The following is a 23,650-nucleotide window of genomic DNA, read 5'->3' on the forward strand; positions in this document are numbered from 1 at the left end:
GTATTATATTATATTTAGTGTAAATGCGATTGTCGTAGATTTTTCTTATAGGTATCTGGTAGTCCTAGACAAGGGAAAATAGTGAAAGAGAGAGAGAAAGGAGAATTGCGAGAGATAAGAGAGTGAGGGAAAGATATTTATAGAAGTTACAGAGACAGGAAGGGATGGAAAGGAGGATGGTTATACACACACACACACACAGAGAGAGAGAGAGAGAGACGCCATGACATGGGAGTTCTTTATGAGCGTTCCTTCATTAATTTCAGAAGTGAAAGAAAAGCGACGTTAAATAGCAAAAATCAAATCGAAGAGAGAGAGGGGGGAGAGAGAGAGATGAATTGTGGGAAGAGAACAAGGAAATATGTAGAGACAATTAGAAGTAGAGCAAGTTCCAAAATAGGTTATGGGCAGAAAACAGTAGAACGAACACAAAAATGGCCACATAACATGCGTTTCTTCTCGTTGTCCAGGAACATTGAATGTTCTATTCACGATCTCGCATTTGGTGTAGGGATCGATTCCCGACTGTAGTATGGGTTTTTCATTGAGTGCGTTTCTCAGCTAAATCATGGGACTCTCCTATGACGTAGTGAAAACGTCGTCGCCTTGTCATCAAGGTGTCCCGGGTTCGATACCCGGTGGAGACACGTAATGGTTCGGATCCAACTTAAAACTGTAGGTGCAGTCCCAATTAGCCTTACTCCACATCAAGTGGACCTCAAACAACAACTCAATATTCATTAAATAACTTATTTACGGAATCGAAGGCTCTTTTTATTTCCCTCCACCAGAAACCCACGCGAGAGATCGTAGAAATGCGCGGGCGCCGTAGCACGAACCTTGCTTCTTTTGAAGTTCGCCCATTGTTTAGTTCGCGTGTTGCCCGCGTGCCGTGCGGTGGCGCTAGTGAAGCTCTCCCATCCATTCGCAGGACGTGAGGGCTGATGGCGAGGTACGAAACCCGGAGCGTGGCGGTGGCTGTGATAGCAACAGGTAGGTGGATCAGTCAAACGGGGAAATGATATGAATTTGTTGTCGTTCATTTTACAGCTGTATCAAAAATCATATGATTGATTTTTTTTATTTTACTTCGCTTCTTGTGCTACTTTTGGCTAATTTGCGAAGATGGGGATGAGTGATGATATGATGAAATTGATGAATGGACACTCACAAACATCCATGCCCAGGTCAGGATTCAAACCCAGGACCCCTGGCGTCGTGCTAACCACTCCGCCACGGGGATCAATCATATGATGCGAAGTGGGAAAATACTTTGTTTTGGAGTTCTCTCAGCTGTTAATTGCAGTTGTTTGCACATTGCATTCATTAGATTAATGTCGAACTTGTAGCAATAAAATACGAGTACCTAGTTATAATTGGACGTGTAAGAGCGGCCGTAAGGTTCCCCATGTATTCAAACTATAGTCCTTTTTTAATGAATTGCTAGAGAGACTAGGAACCCAGATTTCGCAATTAGAATTCGATAATTAAGTTTTACACAAATTATTTTTTTTCGGCACAAAAGCAATGAAACGAGAGCGCTTATTCAGTTTCTACACAAAATTGTCACGCTTGCTGAGGATCAAGAAAGGTTTTACTCTTGCGATAAAAGCGAACTTCTTAGAAAAATGTGCACATTTTTTTCAAGCTAGCAAAATTTAAACTTCGCGAGCATCGTCTTTGATAATTGTGTGAAGCCATTCCTTCACTCGCTTGGAATGAGACTTTTCGATGGGAGAAAATTCTGATGAAACTTAACCAGTCTTTTTCTAATTATTTCTTCCCTATAATACACATGCCCCGTCCAATTTGCTGCACCTTTCGGACTCTCTTTTTTGCAGCCACGTGTTTAGTTGGTTAGTTTACTAAGTTGAACGCAGAGTCGCCAATCGTCTCCAATTATTTTTATGTAGGGTATGTGGTGTCTGCACCATTTTCTCCACGTCCAGGAGCGATGTACACTTCGCAACATCTTATTTGACCGCCCTGAAAAATTTCAAAGTCCGGAATTCGTAAATTTGGCAGCATAGCGCTTCAGAGCCAACTAAGAGTAGCCAACTTTGCAACATTTCTTCTTCCTGAATGAAAACGCTCGTGATTTTTTTTCATTCTTTCATATTCCATAAAGTAAAGATACCCTAAAGCAGTAATAAAATATATCAGTAGACAAAAAAATATTAAGTAGAAATACGAATGTTGAAAATATTTCAAGATTCTTATTTCTGAATTTGAAAATAGGAAAACGTATGTGCATTGTGAAACACTGAACAGGTTCTCATCCACCTGGAAAGAATTGCGGTCACATTTGAATGCAAGAAGGCAAATTTATGATGATTTTATGCGAAATGTTTAGTAAAGATACCTTGCACAACACCAAACGATTCTGCAAAGTGTGTCTTTTCCTTGGTTCTTGGCGAAAAATGGTTCGAAACTCCGGCACAGTGTTGCTTCAACTGAGATTAACGTGTTTTACTGAGCTTTCTGTTAGCAATCTCCTGGAGTAGTTGGTTAGATAACAGTACTTTCGTTTTTTTACTGTTTTCGTCAAGATCGAAACCTCGTAGGTTCAAATCCCACCTTTTCCTTATTATTTTTTCCTTTTTATTTACCGAGTACGAAGTGTTCTAATAACGTAATATAATATTATATGATATTACTGTAAATATTTATGCGATGCATGCTCAGTGGCGGCGATTGGGTTTCAAAACTGATGGGGCAAGGTGGGAGGTAGGGGGGAGGGCAAGGACAGTTTCTTTCCCTTGGTAGATAATGTTTAGCACAGTGCGGGGTCATCTGCCTCTCCACACTACATAATCGTCGCCACTGTGCATGCCTCAAGTAATGCTTCTACTAATGTTTTTAATCTTTCAGTGATTGGCAGGATTTTAGGAAATACTTTTCCTTTCATTCAGCTGTTATAAGTTAACACATATTAAGAACTTACATGTCAACTTTCTCCATCCGGAAATGCTGCACATAAATAGCATAAATATCAACGGAAATATCCAAGAAACGTAGATAAGCATTCTCGTCCAAAGCCGTTTACTTCCCGAAAAAGATTTTGCAAAGAAGTAGGTTTGAACCCATGACCTTCCATTACATAAGCAAACGATCCCCCGACACCACACGGTTCACGTTATTTTATGCACTCTGTTCGGATCCCACTTTAAACTGTAGGTCCAGTCCCGATTAGCCTTACTATGCATAAAGTTGACTTAAAACACCAAATCAACCAATTCATCTCCTTCTATGATACTGTAGTCGGCCAGCATCCGAAAATACAGTTCTGCTTCGCGTATACCAGAGTGTAATTGCATTTAATATTGTGACTAATTTTACTTTAAAACTACAGATTAAAGCGATAATAGTATTCAGAAAAAGAACGTCAAAGTAGATCTTCACACAAAGTATTTTAATCCATTGCCAAACATTTCAGTTAAGAATAATATTATGCTTTTCCATTTACCGTATTTTCGATTCATGGTGAATTTGCTCAAAGGACCATGTCAAGAAATCTAAAGATGTAAGTTTTACTAGTAAATGCATTTAAAATGTGCACGAAACAACAGGGGAGGAGAAAAATAAACCTCAAAAAATAAGTAAAAATTCAACAAAAACTGTTAAAAATACTGACAAATAAACTAAAAGCCAAAAAAAGGCCGAAAAATGCAAAAAAAATGTAAAATAGAAAGTGTTTTCCGGCTATAACTAAAGGGAAACTAACATGATATCAGGTTTAGCATTGTTTTTAAGGGCCAGAAAAAAAGTTGATTTTTCATCAACTTCCGGACCCTAATTAGTAATTATGACCATTGAAAATGTTGGAGGTAGCTTACTTAAAATTTTCTTGCTGAGGGATCGTATCGTCCCATATCTCCACTTCATAATATAGAAAAACATCAAGTTCATATTTCGAAAATGACTTGGAGTTTTCCACCACGAAAATATGTTTTTCATAGTTTGAAGTTCGTTAGTATTATCTTTCAAGGTTTCCATTGTTTTAATTTCACATATATTTTATATTTCATACGTTCCTCTCTCTTTTCATACAGTCTTTGGAAAAAAGCTGAAGTTTCTTGTCAAACGGGATCTGGTTCAAATGACTCCTTTTCGCTCTCCTGTTCCTACTTTAAACAAACAACAAAATACTTCTCAAAACACGGAATTTTTACACAATTTACAAAATTTGACAAAACGAAAATATATATGTTCATCATTTTTCCCTTTCAGCGTTTCTCGATTTTATCTGAATTCGTTTCCTCATGAAAATTGCCATGAGGAAATTATAGATATGACATTATGTGTGAATTTGTTTCTTCAAACTGGTAGCAAATTTTAACATGAGCTACCTGGAGAAGAGGTAACGTGCTTGATTCTTACGAGGGAGGTCGTAGGTTCGATTCTCCACCTAGGCAGGATATTTTTCAGGAGTATATCGTTGGGTGTAAAGTTTATCCACCATGCTAAGAAGTTAGCATTGGTCTCTGTATTTCACGAGGTGAAAGGAAATAGTAAGAGAAAGTTATTTCGATGATAGGAGGAAGTCACATGCCACGTGGAATGCGGAGAATCAAGTTACATAGAGCTAAGTCTGTAATGGTTGTTTCGAATATTGCAAAGTTAGTGGGGAAAGTTTGTTATATCTGATACTCGTACTTTCTGTTCAAAGAAGACAAACATTTTAGATACAAAGCAGTGAGGAATTAACGATCATTATGAGGTTTTGAATTTTTTGTTTGTCACTCACTATATAAATACTTATTAGTAGTTTCTTATCGAATCGGCCTTCGTCGCAATAACAATTTATTTATGTTAATTAGTATTGACAACAGTCATTACGAAGGAACGGACATAAAATTACCAATCTTAGCAATTTGAACTCATTAATCGCTCTCCTTCGTTACAGTACTGCACTACATCACTACTTAACATAACTGTATATCTTTTTTTAGTATATCGAAATCAAATAATCAATATTTTAGGTGTCAGTGAAGAACAAACAATACATAAGTTAAATAACATTACATTTTGCATCCTGAATACGTATATGTGATTTGTGAATTAATCATGATGTGTGTGTTAACACAACATATGAACAATAACTAAAAAAGAAAAGTTTTAACTTTAAATCCTGGAAATCCCCAACTTCTAAGGGGAAATATGCGCAGAAGGGACGTCCCTCAAGTGTGCATCGGATTCATTTTTTAAATATTCTAATAATAACGGTATCTGTTCAGCAAACAAAAAAAGAAAAAAAAAGAAAGAGGAGAGGGTGGGATTTGAACCGGCGACGTTTCACGCTTGATGAAAAATGAGGATAGCAGCGCCTAACCAACTGCTCTACGTTAACTTAATGACGTTATCCCCTTAAAAACATGTTGACGTTTATGAAGACTCCCACCTTCCTGTGTTTCAAGCACATTTTCTCGACAAGTCGTCCCACCTTCCTGTGTTTCAAGCACATTTTGTCGACAAGTCGTGCAAAATATATGTTTTTGAGAACTGTTCGATATTATGCAAGGTATTGTAAATAAAATGTCGTATAAACTACTCACAAATTTGCTTCTTTCTGCACAAACGTGATGGCAATTTCCTCCAGGTGGAGAAAAACTCTATTCAGTGTTTCAAACCCCACAAATTTCAAGTCGAGCAAGCAGAATCGTAAATATCCTTCAAGGTTGTTTTTCCAATTTATTATTTCTGTTTGATTGCGTATTATAATAGCGGTTTATAGTTTCTAAGTTCATGGAAAGTGTTAAATTGAAAACCTATCACCGCAGCGTTTTTCGTCTAGTGGAAGGACTTACTCAAAGTTGACTACTCTCACCTGGAGCTGAAGTGCAATGTTGCTAAGTTTACGATTTCGGGACTTAGAATTATTTCGGGGCGGTCAAATAAGATGTTGCGAAGTGTACAGTGTGGTGTAGGGTCACGTAGTACGTGATAACCTGGTACATAAATGTTGAAAGCAGCAGACAGGCATTTGTTGAATCTTCTGAACTTGAACACCGCTATTCATTCGTCTAGCATGGTTGAACATAGTTTCCTTGCATCACCGGGATGTATTGGCATCACACCTGGTTGTCAAAAAATGAAGCGAACTAGATTTGGCTACAAAGAATTCGAAATGCATGAAACCAAATATGATGCGTTTTGGCGGCATCAATTGACACAGTTAAACGTGTAATTTTGATGCATTTTAATGCATCGCACAAAATAACTGTTGATAAAATTGTCCTTTGATGCATTTCTGTGTGTATTCTGATGCATCAAATGTGAAGTATTCGTAGTGTATGCAGTTTAATGTGTTACTGGAGTCAACATATTTTTTTCTCAATTGACGCATGCTAATCGGGACTGGACCTACAGTTTCGTGTTAATCCGAACACTATGTCCCTCCACAGAGTATCGAGCCCTGCACCCCTTGATTAAAAGGTGACGACGCTACCACTACGCTATCGGGGAATGTGATTAACAGTCATACAAAATGTACACTGATTGCCTAACGCTCAAACGCCGACTTGTTTCGATTCTGAACAATCAGATATAATTATATGACAAGCAACATACTGTGGCTCAGATAATGCCCCGGAAATACATGTTTTGATTGATACGTGAGCTTTAAAGTGGGTCATGACTAATTAAATAGCTGTCGTATCGGTAATTGCGGAGGGGATGGAGGAGCAGTCCGAAACTTTAAAAGGCGCAGTTACGTGCTTTTTAAGTATCATGTGTAGCTGTTGTTAATCTCTGTCAGACGTTTTGCAAGCGGAAATGCATTTATAACGCTTGTGTTACTGTTACGTGTAGAAATTGTTGAGGAATGTAGCTGCCAATATTTAGGCATTTCTTGCAGCCCTTATTTGCCAGCGTTGTCTACAAGGGCGGAGGGGAAGGCAACATTTCTTCGTCCTTTTACGTATACTTCCCTGATTATTGTAATATATGTGGTCCATATGAGCATGAAATTACATTCTGATCTATGTGGTACGATGGAGTACTCAGTGGCGGCGATTGGGTGTCAAAACTGAAGGGGAAAGGACAGTTCACTTTCCCTTGGTAGACAAGTCTGGCTTGCGTTAGCACGCCATAGCACGGGGGGGGGGGCAAAATTATGTGGGAGGGGGTAACTGTCCTCCCTAATCGCCGCCACTGGGCTTAATGGTAATGTCACCTTGCAATAAGCCCCTCCATAAACTACACAAATGCACAAATATGCATAGAGCACGTTAACCACTAACATGATAATTGTGCAAGATGATTAACTTATTGAATTAAAAACCGCTGTTGCTAGCGCATGAAAAGTGACAGGTTGGAGCAAACGCGGTTGAGTGCGCTCTTCATTACAAATTTCTAACACATACACACATGTACCATTCGAACTTTTTGCAGCTAGGGGAGGAAAAGCTCTAAGGGCTAAACATTTGCAGCCAGAAGGGGAATGCACCCCATCTACAAGTACCACTCATACACTGTTGCACACAGCTTCAGGAAGATCCATCAACAACTAATCACCAACTGATACTCCTGCTGCTGTCGCTGCCATCTGGAAAGTGACCCATTTTTTTCTGACATTACTGATTGATGGGCGTTTTTTCGATCATTGTAACAACAATATTCTTCCAGTTTTGGAATGTCTTTGGTTCACGCATTGCCCAGTGTAGCGATAGAGATTACTCTGCACACAAAGATAAAAAAAAGACGAGGCAAACATGAAATGGACGACTGCACTAATAGTACTTCCAATATGTACAATTACATGCACGTTAACTCAAATATGCACCGATGTCTCAAATATGCAATTATATGCACCATAAAACGTCACCAGAAAAATACAAAACAAGTGAAATGACAATCCGTTGAAAGCATGTGAATATTCCCAAGGGAAATAAATGAACACATGCAACGATCTGCTCTGTCGTCGTCTTGTAATCAAGGGGTCCTGTGTTCGATACCCGGTGGATTAACATGCAATAGTATCCTACGTTGAACTGTAGGTCCAGTCTCGATTAGCCTATCTGTGAATGAAATGGACTTAAGAAACTCATCCTTTCAGAAATTGCCTCAAAATGGATTTAAACTTAAAAACGTACTTTTTGTGACCAAGGAATTAAATGCTTATTTTAGGGCAAATCCTGATCCTAGAGAATACTTTCTGTGTTCCAGAATGTGCGGAGGTTGAGTACCGAAACCTTTCTCTTACATATTGCTTGAACTCCAGCCTCATCTCCCGTTATACCACACGACACTGTCCGGCTGGCATGGAAGGGAATAGTTGGTCACGTGATGAGAGGTTCAGACCTTAGGTCAAAACTTTCATTTGGCCTCTGCAGGCACTTCAGAACCATGTGTGCTTCGAAAGCCTTCCATTCAGCTCCAGTCGGCCCCTTTGTCAATTCCCTCCATTACGTTATCGGTGGGAAAGCAAAGCAGGCAATTGTGAAGGTGATGGGAATTTCATTGGAGGTTTAATCACAAATGGTAGTAAACAACAACGCCGTGTACATCAAAACATCAAGTTCCCCGCCACAAGAATTTTGATGGAGGCCCGCATACAGGACTTTTTGCGGGGGGAAGGGCAGATCCAAAAAATGTGGAATGAATGAAATGGTTTCTTTTACTTCGCCTTTCTGGCCACTTTTGAATAATTGCGAAGATGAAGATGAAATAGATGAAGGAACAATCACAAACAGACACGGACAGCACACAACACAAGTCCCATATAGGATTCTACTGGCCATGAGTAAAGCCGTGGTATCTCAGTCATGTCGACCTCCGTGGCGAAGTGGTTAGCAGAGCGCGCTACAACGCCAGGGGTTCTGGGTTCGAGTCCCGGGTAAGGCATGGGTATTTGTGTTCGTCCAGTTGATAAGAAACAAAGAAAAATGTAAAGATTGAAAAGTGTAAAAGTGAGCAAAAGAGTGAATGGTGGGGGATAACTCCGTGTAGGGGATATTTCCTTTAAAAAAAAAAAAAAAAAAAAAAAAAAAAAAGTGGTTAGCAGAGCGCGCTACAACGCCAGGGGTTCTGGGTTCGAGTCCCGGGTAAGGCATGGGTATTTGTGTTCGTCCAGTTGATAAGAGACAAAGAAAAATGTAAGAATTGAAAAGTGTAAAAGTGAGAAAAAGAGTGAATGGTGGGGGATACCTCCGTGTAGGGGGTACTTCCTTTAAAAAAAAAAAAAAAAAAAAAAGTGGTTAGCAGAGGGCGCTACAACGCCAGGGGTTCCGGGTTCGAGTCCCGGGTAAGGCATGGGTATTTGTGTTTGTCTGTTCTGAAAATTCCTGAAATAGAAATGTGAAAGAAATGATATGAGTGTATGAAGTGTGATGGGGGAATCTTCCGCTTAGGGGCTTTCCTTTACAAAAAAAAAAGGCATAGGGCGTCTGACTACCATGCGTGAGACCCGGGTTCAATCCCAGGAGGAAGAGAACCGGAATTTTTTCCACCTGTTCAAGCTGCTCCGGCGCCCACCCAGCGTCGAAGTGGGTACCTAGAGGAAACTCTGGGGGGTAAAGGCGGTCAGGGGCATGGTGATGATCACATCACCCCCACCTTCGGCCGTGATCAAGAAAGTATGGAGCACTAACTCCACCTTCATGGCGTGGTACAAAGCACAGGGAAGCACTTTACCTATTTTTTTTACCTTTTATGAGTCGAGACGCCAAAGACTCGTTTGTCTGCAAAATTCAGTCCACGGTGTACTGTGTGGAAGTGAGGTTGACATTTTGGTGTACTACGTGGAAGGTCGCCCCTACCTAACACCCTCCGACAGTGTGGAAAGAAGACAAAATATGAAATGCTGTTGGGGTATTAGATGTGACCACCATTGCTACGGTGTTATTGAAGCTAGACGTACAATTGCAGAGTTGCAATATCATGGTTCAAAGTAACAGAAGATAGACTCCAGAAAAGTAACAGAAAAGCGACGTGTAATAAAGATATCCGTTGCCGTTCCTTATGTTTAAAATACTGGTCTTAATATAAATTATTTCATGTGTGTAACAATCCGGTCTTTTTACATTCACCGTTATATTAAATTCATATTTTGTATAAACGTATATTTTCACATCATATAGTTCCTGCCACTTTATAAATCAATAAAAAGTGCACAGGAATTATTTTTCATTGTTGTTGAGGAATTGGAAGTGCTCCTCAAAAGATTTAAAGAGATTGACCTGAAAGGGAACACCCTGAAGCTACGTTTCCATTCTGACAAGTTCCAGACTTATGACGCGCAGAATGCTCAGGCGCATGTTGCGTGTCATTTAGTGCATTGTTTCCAATTCAAAATTACTTCTTGCAAAATACGCCCGCAACAACACAGGAGTGCAGGACCGCAGTGTAGCGTGTGCAGTTCTTTAGAGTAGGTCAGTGTTTCTTCGCTTGTATTGTAATAATTTGGTGGTGATTTAACTTGTGTAATGATGGACAGTAGAGCTATGGTGTGTTTTGTGGTTATGACAGGCGCGTACCATGAACTTCTAAAAAAGAGGCGAAAACGACCTAGATGGTGGATTAGAAGTTTTCAAGCGAAAAGAAATTTGGAAGGAGCATATAACTCGTTGATGAGAGACTTACGTCTTCAAAGTGGATACGAAAACTTTGTAAGAATGACTGCAAGTGATATTGAATTGTTATTAAATCTTGTTGGACCAGAGATTACGAAAAACAGGACAGTCCTGCACTCGCGTCGTCTATTTCTAATCCAGTGCGCATGCCCGTGCCCCAGGAACTTGCTGCAGGCTGTTTCCATTCTCCGCGGCGCATGTTGTGTGTCAAAATCGTTTGGGGCACTTGAGCCGCGGCATGTGTCAGACAGACAAATTCTTGGCACAAGCCGCGCGTCATGTTGCGAAGCAAATTTGTAGTAATGGAAACGGGGACAAAGCCTTCGTTGCACCCACATGAACTCTGTCTCGAGAATCTGTGGAGCAAGGTCACGCATAACGATAGAGAAGGGGAGATAGCGAGTGAGCGGAGAAAATCAGTGCATGGTAGCTGCGGCCATGTTTTACCTCCATGCATCCACTTCTTCTCTAACCCATTCATTGGTCGAGCCCTCTTGAATGAGTACTTGCGCAGATGACTTGTTTTAATTCGCTTGCTCTAGAGATTCCGAGGACAGCGTGTAGGGTCTCTCTGTGTAAGCAGAGGAACATAAACCCTTACTCCTTATTGATTATGCTCAATCTGAAATTTGATTGGAAGGAAAGCAGTAGAAAAATGCAATGTTTTTGTACGATGTTTAGTAATGTGAACATTATCCCCCACCCCCAGATGTGCGGGAGGAATGTATTAATCTCCGCATCTGGAAAAGCTTTTCAGTCCATCCAATACGAACGCCCCAAAGCATAGCAGGGGTCGTTGTGCTCCCTATGTTAACTGATCAAAGCCGTAATCACGCTACGATTGTGATTCCAAAATAACAAACGGTAATAAATGAAGCGAAAGAAAATGTCGTGCACAGAACAATGGCATTATTGAAACACTGATTGAAAATTGATCGATCCTGATCCCATTGTCCACACTGTCTGATTTTCAAAGATACAATACAAGCCATTGACAGTGGTCATTGTATTTTAACCACACATCTCTCTCACGAATAGTTGCGTTGCAGTCTCGTACTCGTATGTTATTCACATCAAAGCTTCATGCTTCATTTTATGGCATTATATCGTTTGTGCCTAATTACTACGGCTCCAATAACTAGGTAAATTAATATTTTCGTACATTTGAAGATGAATTTTTCAGTGAATTAACATGCTTAACAATGTCTCAAATACTTAATGCTATTTAGGAATATTATCTAAAGTTGACGAGCTGTTTCTGAGCCGGCGAGCCTGGCCAATCCTGGCTGCGAAGTCAAAAGGGGAGGATCTACAGGCTGTCTCAGCCAATGGGCGTCATTCTCCTCTTACCTTGTAACAGCCACCGACCAACCAAACGGGAAGTTATTGGCATCTACGGAAATGTAGGCGCGTATATTTCAAGATGGATGTAAAAAAAATAAGCGGATTATTTATTGAATTCCAAAAAGGTTACAGGGTTCAGTAAAATCCCTGATCATTATTTATGTGTGTATTATTATTAGTAATGGCCTGGCCATGGGTGTTCTTCGTGTGTATGTTCATCAATTTCATCAAATCATCGCTCATCCTAATCTTCAGAATTAGCCAAAAATTGTAGAAAAGCGAAGAAAAACAAACCCAATCAATCCAATAGACACTTGCTACGTCAGTCCTTTTATCTCGGTTGTCCGGGGGTTACTTCTCGAACAGCCCTCGTATATATAATTGAACGTTACACAACGACGCAATCTATCTTCGATAGAACGATCAGTTTGCAAATTGAGGAAGACCTCTTCCTTTATTTTGGCTTCGAAAGCAGACATGTGAGATCTTCAATACTCCTCGAGAGTCCTCTGGTGAGGTCTCAACCAATCAATTCTTTCTCTCTTCTGTCTTTGAAAATGCTCTGCCTTTCTGAATTGGCGTCACTCGTCGTATGCTGTGGAGGTGTCAGGAGTCGCCACAGACTTTTCGCTTTTTTTTGGTTTGAAAAAACATTTTCCAGTAGAATCTGCTTCGGTGGTCATTGCCTCTATGCTAAGCTTCAATCTCTCTCTCTCTCTCTCTCTCTCTCTCTCTCTCTCTCTCCTTCTTTCTCAAATTTCCTCCTCCCATCCTCTCTCTTCCTTTGTCCATTTTCTATCTGAAATTAATTTCCCTCCAGATATTTCTGCCTCTCTCCATATTTTTCGATCTTGTTCTCTCTGTACATCTACTTCCTTCTATTTATCTCTTTATCTCGTTCTGTGTTTTTATCTTTGTCTGTCTGTTTTTGTATCTACTTTTCTGTCTGTCTGTCTTTCTCTATCCCTACCCATATATATATATATATATATATATATATATATATATATATATATATACATCTGTTTCTATCTATGTCTATATGCATCTTCTTGTGTCTGTCTCTGTTTCCCTCCATCTCTCTCTGTCTCAATCTACTTCTCACTCCCTCCGCATCTATTTCTATTCTCTTTCCATCTCTTGGTATGTAATAATCTAGGCAGTGTTTACTTCCGTCGAACGCGGGGCATTCATAGCATTAAAGGATAGCAGATGTTCATGTTACGCATTAAAAGTCAGAATTAAAGCTAGGGTTTTGAATTCAAAATTCCAATCACATTGGCTCGGTATAAAAATGGAAAGAGACAAAGTCTGTGGAACTGAAGGGATTAGCAAAGAAGGGTACATCCTACTATCCGGTATAAAATTAGATTCGTACCAAAGTTGAAAGCTGATGCCATCTATTATGTTGGCGCAAAGTACAAGATTGTTACAGATGTCCATTAACGTCTATTGTCATTATCTGTGTGGCCTTCCCGGTGACGCAGTGGTAGCGTTGTCGCGTTGTAATCAAGGGGTCCCTGGTTCCATACCCTTTCGAGACATATAGTGGTTCGGATCCCACTTTAAACTGGAGGTCCAGTCCCGACCTTCACGTCAGTTACTATTCAGTCGTTGCTGAAGACAGTACAGTATGGTTGAATACACGTTTGCCGAGAACACCGACATGTTAATTTACGGCGAAGCTGGACGTAGTGGTAGAGCTGCTCAACTTCTGTATGCAGAGCGTTTTCCGCATCGTGTCACTCCATCGCATAACATTTTTGCCCGATTAGATGATGATGAAGATATGAAATTGTGTGATCTTGTCATCTGTGTTGCACCAAAACGGTACGTTTCCGCACATGGTTTCCTTATCAAAACTTGATCTACTAAGTCCCCTCTACAACTTCTAGAAGTGTGTAGCCATCACCTCCAAAAATGGCCGACATATAGAATGTGTTGACTCCAAATCCTATAATTGGCATATTAATCAACCTCCTCCTTTTTTTTATTATTATTATTAGAGATCTATGTGAATGCATTAGAAGCGGAGATTGGGTACCAAAACTGCTGGGGCAAGGACAGTTTACTTTTTTGTAGACAAGACTTAACATTTAGAGCCCATAGTGAGGAGGAAACTTGCGTCGACAGTTACCTGACTTTTCATAAATGCTGCAATCAGGTGACACTGATGGAATTCTTCAATAAACTGGGAACGTTTCACGCAGTCATTGTTTTGTGTGAGTGCGGGCTGATGAGATTTACACCTAATACCAATCTCGTACACAAGGTAAACACGACTACAGGCGATTATCATGGGCATATGAACTCTAACAATTACAAAAATTGGGTGAAGGAAACTCATCCCAAATTTACCACAAAATGCCGTCGTTATAATAGACAATCCTCCATATCATTGCGTTCAGATTAATTAGACGCCAAATTCAAGCAGCACAAAAATATCATAGACTGACTTGCTACGAATGACATTCCATATTCACCCAATTCCCTTAAAGTTGAGCTAATGGAGCGCATGAAATTACGCGCTCCGAAAGTGAAAACATATCGATTTGATACCATGTTATCAGAGCATGGATTTACTATTCTTCGTCTTCCACCATACCTACCACTGCGATACAAACGCTATTGATTGATGTGTGGGCAGAAATCAAAAGATACGTCCGCAATATTAGCCCCGCAGGTGACATAAATATGGAAAAACCTTTTAAGGTGACACAAGATACGATAAGCAGCATATCTGTTGAAAACTGGCGCAAATACTGCGAATATGTAATAAAACTGGAAATCAGCTACCGCGGGAAGAATGTAATTATAGAAGAATTGTGAACAAATCTGCATTTCACTGAGTGATAGCAGCAAGACAACTGATTCTACCATTGATGAGGACACTTTTAGAGATAGGCGAAATTCCTTACAGATATTTTACTACATTTTATTTAATTTGTGATATTTATAATGCGTATATATTATTAGTGAATACATTCCTGATTAAGGTTACGTATAGTTGTGCTATTGTAGCCTAATATTTACCAAGGAGACCAACCACTTTCATTGAATTATGTAAAATAAACTGATTTACATACAATGTAAATTTCTAATGTGAAGCGATGAATACTTCCCAGATATTCCGTTTCCTTATGTATTATACGAATAGCTTTTATTTCATTCTGAACCTTTCCACAATACGTGAACATCTCTCTACTCATTTTGCCGGCGATATTACTGCGCTTGAAACTTCATTGTTGTCTCCACAACGGACGATTTTCTCGGAATCCGTTTTTTGCGCCAAACACACTTGATGGGGTCATCCCTATTTTGCCACTGAACACGGCCAGTTGGCGCATGCGCACTTTCATCCATGGTTTCAGCGTTTCAGCTAAGGCAGCCGGACAGTAGTGTGCTCCTAAGTGATTGATTGATTGATTGATTGATTTGTTGTTTTAAGTCCACTTTATGCACAGTAAGGCTAATCGGGACTGGACCTACAGTTTAAAGTGGGATCCGAACCACTTGTACCTCCACCGGGTATCGAACCCGGGACCCCTTGATTACAAGGCGACGACACTACCACTGCGCCATCAGGGAGGCCCCTAAGTGATTGCAACTTAAATAGTTCAGAAAATATAGTTTCGCATAAATATCTAAATATTTAATGGACCTGACATCAATTCTGCGAACCCAAAATGTCCATTTACCTTTAACATTGCTAATTATACACGTCCGTATGGACTTAAGAGTCAGTAGTGTAATTGGCTATAATATAAACCCGAGAAATGATGAACCCCCCTCAGGCAGATTTGGCTACACTTAAAACTAGCTCAAGATGTGCATATGAGCTTATTGCCCAAGTGTGGTACTCTGTCTAACCCATTATTTTTGCAAAAATGCCCTCTGGAATTTCCCGTGAAATGATGAGCCCCCTCAGATTGATTTGCCTACACTTACAAAAGCCACATCTGCCAGATTGTTGTCCATAAGCTTGTCAAAAATATGCCCTTCTTGATATTTTTTTTGGCTAAACCTAAAACTAAGCCAAAAATACTCATAAGAGCTACCCACATACACCCACACCCACCCACACCCACCCACACCCACACATATTTACTTCCGGTCCACTTCCGGTCCACTTCCGGTTTAAGTTCAGAGAATTAATATGTTAACCTGAATATTTTATTTGGGCACAAGGCTCAAATTGTATATCTAGTACTAAGACAATGCATTGTGCAGAGGCCCTCTAGAATTGCTCTGTGACTCTCTCATTTCTTACATCATAAACATATGATTTTTCACCTATAAGAATAACACTACATATAGTGTCATCAGGGAGTGTATCGTGGAATTCACAGATAATTTTAATGTTTGTCCTGTCATTAACCACAACTTGTTTTCTTTTTGAAGTGTTGATGACAAACATGGGTCTCTGTGCTTTGAATTCATCTGGTGTGTAATACATGTCAGTATTGCCAGTGGTGACCCTTTTGTATGCTGTAAATGCCTCGTATAATTTAAGAAAATCATCCTTGGACATGTTTAAATTATAATTTTCTCTAGGGAACACCTCATTTCTGTCATTTTTAAGATATATGTTCTTGATGTTGCAGTTATCAAATTTACTTGAATTTTTTTCCTGATTATTGTGTCTTCCAGTCTGAAACAGTACCACCACAAAATCTGGCATGTCACATTGTATACTGGAGAATGAATTTGTAGCATCAAATTCATAATAGGTACCAGTGGCAGGCTTCTGCACACATTGATATGTATAAAATTGTAAAGGCACCTGTGGATTTTTTAGGATATCTGCTTTATATTTAAGAGCATAACTGGCTTCATATTCAACAACCGGGATTCTTAGCTCCATAGTCTGAATAAGGCACTTGCCCTCATCAGGTAGGGTATTAGGCAGAGCTTCCCCGGTAGAGTTTAATGTACTGTACCTCATCAAAGCATTATTATCATTGGCAGCCCTTCTAAATGTAATTCTTAAACCACCCTTCCACATAATATCTTTGTAATCTGAGAAGAATCCTGGCAACAGGCGCATAGGAAACAGCACAGTGTGGCTCTTAGATATAATTTTATCACCAGCCTCAAATCCACCTATTTTGTAGTAAGAAGCCTCGGTTTTGGATAATTTTAGTGTGGCCAAAGCTGTAGAGGTAATGCCAGGGTAATCCACTCTGTTTATAACAACACCATGTTTTCTGATCTCAATTTCAGAGAACAGATGTGGCACTAAATTGTCTACCAATCTTATATTTGAATTTGCCGGATAATCTGTACCATCGAGCTTTACAACATCAAATTTGATGTATAGATCTGCTCTGTGGGGGTGTATAAAGCCATCCCCTACATCAAGATCATCCTCAATCTCTGTGTTGGGTTGATTTAAATTTGCAAAGGTACTCCTGTTTGGGGGAAATGATTGTAACTCATAACTCTCAATATTTTCCATTTTTTTTGTATGTATTTTTATTTAAATATTAATTTCTATGATAGCAGTTGTTGTGGCTCCAGCAAAATCAACTAATTCTTCTTTTTCATTAGTGACCATCAACTCAATGTAATCTATTCTATTATGACACACAGGAAAATATAATGTTGGGGATGGAGTGTAGATGATGGGCTCCATAAATTCAGAGTTAGGCTTGAATGTTGCAATGATGCCAGTTTGTTTGTGAGTGCCTATGCCATTTGATTTGGTGATCATACCCTCGGCCACATTACAATGAATATTCAGAGTCTCTATGGCTAAGAATTTAGGTATATTAATAGCAGTGTGTTTGATGGCTGGTTCAAGTTTTGTGTTGTTCTCAAAGCCTAACAGCTCTCCTATAGTACCTAGATCCACTGTCTCTGTAGCAGACACAATCTCTACTCTGTGAGTGACAGAATTTTGAGTTAACACTATACCTCTGGGTAACTGAGCATTTAAAGTAGACAGATTATACTGCCCTGGAGTGATAACAATTTTTTGATCCCCAACTGCAATTGTGTTGTTGTGGTGTGTAATATTGGGGATCAAGTACATGCCATAAAATGCTCTGAGAGCTATTGTTTTGGGATACACTATATCATCATGTAATCTAAGTTTCAATATTGAATTTTGGCTGGTGAGATGGAATACCCCCATGATGTTTCAGATACCACAGGTCCTTTTGAAAATCTTCAATTGATGGTTTATTTATTTGAGACAGATATCTAAGAACAGATAAACACAGATGTTCACAATTAACATCTTTGAAATTTTGAACACGGGCATTATTGTAATAAAGATTAGTTGATTTTAGATATTTTACTAAATTTTCAGGTGGAAAACCTCCAAATGAATCAAACACAAATGCCTCATCTTTTAAATATTTAAGATAACAAATCCAGTGAGTGCCCTGATTTTTGTACTTATCCAAATTAACTATGCCACACTCTTTGTTGAGTGGTTGTTCTGGTAAAGAATCAGACATGTACACACCTGTAAAATTTTTGATGCCCAGTGGCTTGATTAAAGCTTCAATATCTTGGTTTGTAAGCGGCTCTTCTTTTTTTTAAACTTATTCATGGCTCTCTTAACACCTTTCCCTTGTTTCTCCATGGCCAGATTATGGCGCTTCAATTCACCTAATTCTGCCTTTTTCTTCTTGGCATCTATTACTGTTTTTGCTATAGCAGCTGATCCCCCAGCCAAGCTCCCCACAGCCCCCAAAGCTGCTAAGATGGCCGGGATAGTAAATATGAAGCCACCCACATGTGATTTTTTCTAGATTGCTGTAATTTTTTTCATTGGGGGGTACTAAGTAACAATTTCATACCATGGCCCTTGGCAAGACAAGAGCTTTTTTTCTTGCGCTGCTTTTTGGTTAAAAGACTATCAATAGTTTTAAGAGATTTAAGACCTGCATAAGGTATCTGGTACATAACACCCTTGGCCTTCATCCTAGGTTTATTATATATATAATCACAACCCCCACCCCAGTTTTTGTTTGGTGTTCATAGCTATGGTGATCCCCAATGCTGCTATTCTCTCACTTAGAGAAGCATCTTTGCTTACAAATCTACCAAATGCAGCCTCTTCTAATTTCTTGTCTGCAACATGTCGCCTATCAAGATCCGAATGTGTGTTGTATGCTATGTCATGGTCTCTACAAGCAGCATCTAGGGGATTAACACCAGGATCACCTCTGTTTAATCTATGATCTAGTTTTGTACCGGGACCACAATACTGATAGCCTGGAATGTGTAGTTCAAATGGCAGCTTGTTTATAATGTCATTAACCAGCCCCCGACCCTCAGAGATATTCCAAAATTTAGGTGGTAGAGTATTAATAATTTTTATAAGATATCCAATCCCCTTAGTGTCATTCACTATAAAATTAGACAATTTGGTGCTTATCATGTCCATAATTCCAACCTTTTCATTGTAAAAATTGTGGTTACCAGCATTTTCTTCCCCAGCTATCACCAGCAACCTATCTACAAGTTTCCTGACATCATCAACCCACACAAATTCTTTAGGCAGGGTGTTGTATTGTTTGATTCCACTACCTGTCTTGATCTGTGACCATATGGGCTTGGTTAAGTTGTTGTATTTTGCTCCACTGCTAGACTTGACTCTTTTTTGTGTGGGATCATTGTTCTGGTATAGAACATCTGATTTTATTAATATTTCTTTGTAATGCTCATAATCTTGATCTGTATAGTTGCCAGGTCTCTTCCTAGTCATCAGTTCCCACAATCCAGGTGTGCCAGGGTACTTAACAAAAGCACCTTTTTCTCCAAGATGAGATTCTGAATATACAATCAGATCATCTCCCATAAATGTTACTCTAAAATTGCCAATTCTATGTATGATGCTACCATCATGCTCTGTGTCAGCATATAAGCCAAAGACCTCATCTTTGTTGTCTTTAGGTGTGCTTAAATATTTTTGAGCAAGAAGACCCAATTCAATAGGATCCTGAGTAGCTTCAATTCTTCGAGGAGCAACAGGACTAGGTGTATGAATACTAGAAAGTGGGGTGATTGGATAATCTAATATGTTCCTAGCAGCTACAGGTACAAGCTCTGTGATCAAATTTTGATTTTGCTCTGTAACAGTTTTGATATTTTTACCTAACTCACTAATAGCATCAATAATAGGCTGTTCTGTTTGTTTGTGTTGTTCATAGATTCCTCGGTTCTCTGATTTCCATCCTTTAAATCTTTTTACAAGATAATCTCTTAATTTAAGATCATCAATGATTGGCCTTTTCATGTTTATTTATATATGTTTCAATGTCTAGAAAATTGTTGATTTTATTTCTGTATTTGCCACTATTGGGTTTCCTTGTCATATCAATTGTGACAAACCCATACTGTCCTGATTCCAGCACCTACTGCAAAACTTAGAAAAATCATTGTAGCTCAAGTCCCCACCTACATATTCATCATGTATGTGTTTGAGGTTGGTATGATCTTGATGAAACACACATATAAAATTGCTGTTGTCTCGGATCAGCTGCTTCGGTATTTTAGAAAAAGTCTGTGCCAGGTAGAAGCAATCAATGTTTTTGTGTCGGGCCTGTGTAAAGAAATTTCTAACCTTGTTTTGATTATCCAGTATAATATCATCAAACACAACAACAGAATTATCAAGACAGTCATGGAGTGGCTTAACATCTGATTCAAAAGTGGCTATATCCAGTCCATTATATAGCCTCATCAGCTGCTGATATTTTAATTGTTCCAAGCTCTTAGAGAAAACATACAAGTGCCTGTTTTTCCAGTCTAACCAGTTGGGTGCCAATAAAAAATTATCAATCATTAGTGTAGTTTTACCACAAGCCGATGGCCCAACAATAAGACATCTAATATTATCAGGCAGCAGCTTGCCATTTCTCTTAATATGCTGTTCAGGATCTGGGAGCCTCTTTATAACATCCCAGGTGTTCATAGTATCACTTTGTCTGCCTCGATCCAGCTGTGTTCTGGAAGTCCTAGCCATTTGACAAGTATCTTGTTGCCTTTTCTGCGGATGATTTTTTCTATGAGATATGTGTCAGGCTCTTTAGTTTTGCTGAGTTCTTCTTCATAAAACCTGCCTTTGAGAATTTCTCCTCGGTGATCTTTTATTATATATGTGTATCGGGTCCCAGGTTTAACTTGAACCACTGTAAATAATTCAGTGCTCCAGTTTCTGGTAAAGCCTCTTTTGAATAAGTGCTTATATTTGCTGATTCTTACTTGATCACCTACCTTGTATTTGGCTTTTTTTGTTGTTGGCTGGTATCTAGGATAATCAACAGTACTGATCAATTTTTGCTCATCAGATGAAGTTACCTCAGAGGGCTTCATGTTGATTGTGGAATGGACCGAGTTGTAATATCTATCTAAAAGTTCTGGTAGGATATTAAGCCATTTATAATTACCTTGAAGTGTAAATTGTTTATACATATGATTTTTTAGGGTTTTGTTGAATCTCTCTACAATAGAGGCCTTGAGATCACTGTAACTCGAGTAATGTTGTATTGACTGGCTTTTAATAAATTGTTGGAACACAGAATTATAGAATTCTTTGCCATTATCTGTTTGCAAATAGCGCGGTGATCTTCCACTCTGATTGATGATTGTCCTGAAGGCTTCTGTAACACATTTTCCAGTCTTGGATTTGAGTGGCACAGCCCAGGCAAATTTTGAAAATGTATCTATGACAGTGAGTAGATACTTGTAGCCCTTGTTGATCTTGTCTAAATTTTTCAGCTGTCCACTTGCCATCTCAACCAAGTCACACTGCCATAAATCATATACGCCTTTTGTAACCACTGGCAGTCTCTTATAATTATGTCTGGCTTGTCTGTATAATTCATCAACAATAATTTGTCTAGACATAGTATGTAAACAAGAATATTGCAACTATGGGATGTTCAGCACCTGATACTACAGGATTTTCTAAATATAATTTGTCTCCTATTTGTATATTAAATTCAAGAGAGCCATCATCTTCAGCATAAGATGTTCCTAATGTATTGGGGTCTGTAAAATCCTCTAACTCTACACTGGTGATTTTTGCTTTGTTGTCAGCATTAGTTATTGATAAGGTAGGGTAGTGGTGTGCCTGTGGTTGTAACCAATATTTGATTTTGATTGGTCTGAGTGTGCCCCCAACAAAAAACTGGTAACAAAATTGTGCAGGGGACAGCATATATATTTTGCCACCTGGTGTACATGGTGAATCATATTCTTTGTTGGGGATACTGTACAATTCAAGAATTACTGTATGTTTAGGATTCTCGATTATGCCAGTTATTTCTTTTTCTGCTGTAAGCAATCTACTTGTTACAGATTCAAGGTGCTCATTGATAGTCCTAACAACATCATCATGGCCTGGCTTGATCTTTATGTCCACAACAAGTTTCTTGTATTGCTGCACAATTTCTTGAAGCTGGGTGGCAAAAACAGACAAAGCATTTGCTTGATTGGATTCCATGGTCCCTAGCTGTTGCTTGATATTAGCTACAATTTGCTGTAAATTTTCAACAACTGCCAATTTTGAATTTTGAGCAGTAAGATCATGGACTTGTCTTCTGATTTCCTCAAACAGAGCATGCAGTTCATTAATATGTTGATTAGTTGGTAGAGTGGCCACTGTCTGAGTAAGTTGTTTGATCTCTGTCTGGATATTCTTGATATCTTCTGATTTCAATATGCGATTCACAGCTCTCTTAATATTTTTAAGTTCCTGTGATGTAGGCAGATTTGATACAGTATTCTGCAAATATTCAAGTGCTAATTTCACATCATTTAATTCAGAAGCATCAACCACACCACGCATAGCATCTTGGAGCAGGGTTATGTCTGCCTGAGTGGGTGTTGATTGTTGTAAAATTTCAAGCTTTGTTTGGATATCATCGATCAAGTGATGAAAATGAGATAGCTCAGATTCAGTGTTGAGGTTTTCAAGTTTTGTGATCTGTTGCTGGACACTGACAAGGGTGTCTACAATACCAGGCAAGCGAGATTCTAGAGATTCTTGTACATTTGTCAGATCACTTTGCACTGCTGCTATTGTATCCTCAAGATGGGTTATGGTACTTTGAATTTTTCCAAAATCTTCATATGTTTCAAGTTGCAGCTTAATGTTGGCAACACTCCGAGTTATTGCACTCAAAGCATCAGAAGATGGCAAGTTGTTCATAAAATTTTCAAGTGTCTCAATTTTTTCTTTAACCTCGGCTATGGCATTGTTCAGAGGGCCCAGATTAGGAATCTCCAGTGATTGAATCTGTTCTTTTAGAGTGGAAATCACTAGATCAAAATCTTCTTGTGATTTTATGCTTTTGACAATTGTTTGGAGATGTGTCTGGACATTATTTATCTGCTCTTCCAATTGTTGTTTCAATTGCTCAGAGTTGGTGGCCTGGGTCTTAAATTTGGCTTGAAGAGCTGCTACAGCCTCCTCAAAACTTTGAAAATTATCCAATGTAGCCAAGTCAGTATATTTTTGAAGCAGCAATTTGAGTTCAGAATCAATTTTAAGAAGAGGGTCCATGCATTGTGATTGTAAATTTGTAATTTCTAGTTGAAGACTGGCATTGAGTGTGGTTTGTAAAGCTTGTAAATCACTTCTTAATTTTTTGACTCTGACATCAAGCATCAAAATCTCATCACTGTGATCTTCATGCCTTGTATGGCCAAATATATCATTAGGCATTTTTGTTTTAGTGGTTATTTATTATTGAATATCTAATTCTTAATTCTAT

The 23,650-nt window shown here is 39.0% G+C and overlaps 1 protein-coding gene across 1 annotated transcript in view; it reads left to right on the plus strand.

The window, feature by feature from the left end:
* The first annotated feature begins 884 nt into the window (after positions 1–884).
* LOC145982544 (uncharacterized) overlaps positions 885–23,650 on the plus strand; it is a 130,297-nt gene continuing 107,531 nt past the window's right edge. The window contains exon 1 of the mRNA XM_083115999.1: positions 885–993. Coding sequence (XP_082972125.1) covers positions 945–993 — 49 coding nt within the window. The 5' untranslated portion in view covers positions 885–944. The remainder of the gene's footprint in view (positions 994–23,650) is intronic.

This window comes from Lepisma saccharinum, unplaced genomic scaffold (genome assembly GCF_977018435.1).
Source record: "Lepisma saccharinum unplaced genomic scaffold, izLepSacc3.1 HAP1_SCAFFOLD_238, whole genome shotgun sequence".
NCBI classification, from domain to species: Eukaryota; Metazoa; Arthropoda; class Insecta; order Zygentoma; family Lepismatidae; genus Lepisma; species Lepisma saccharinum.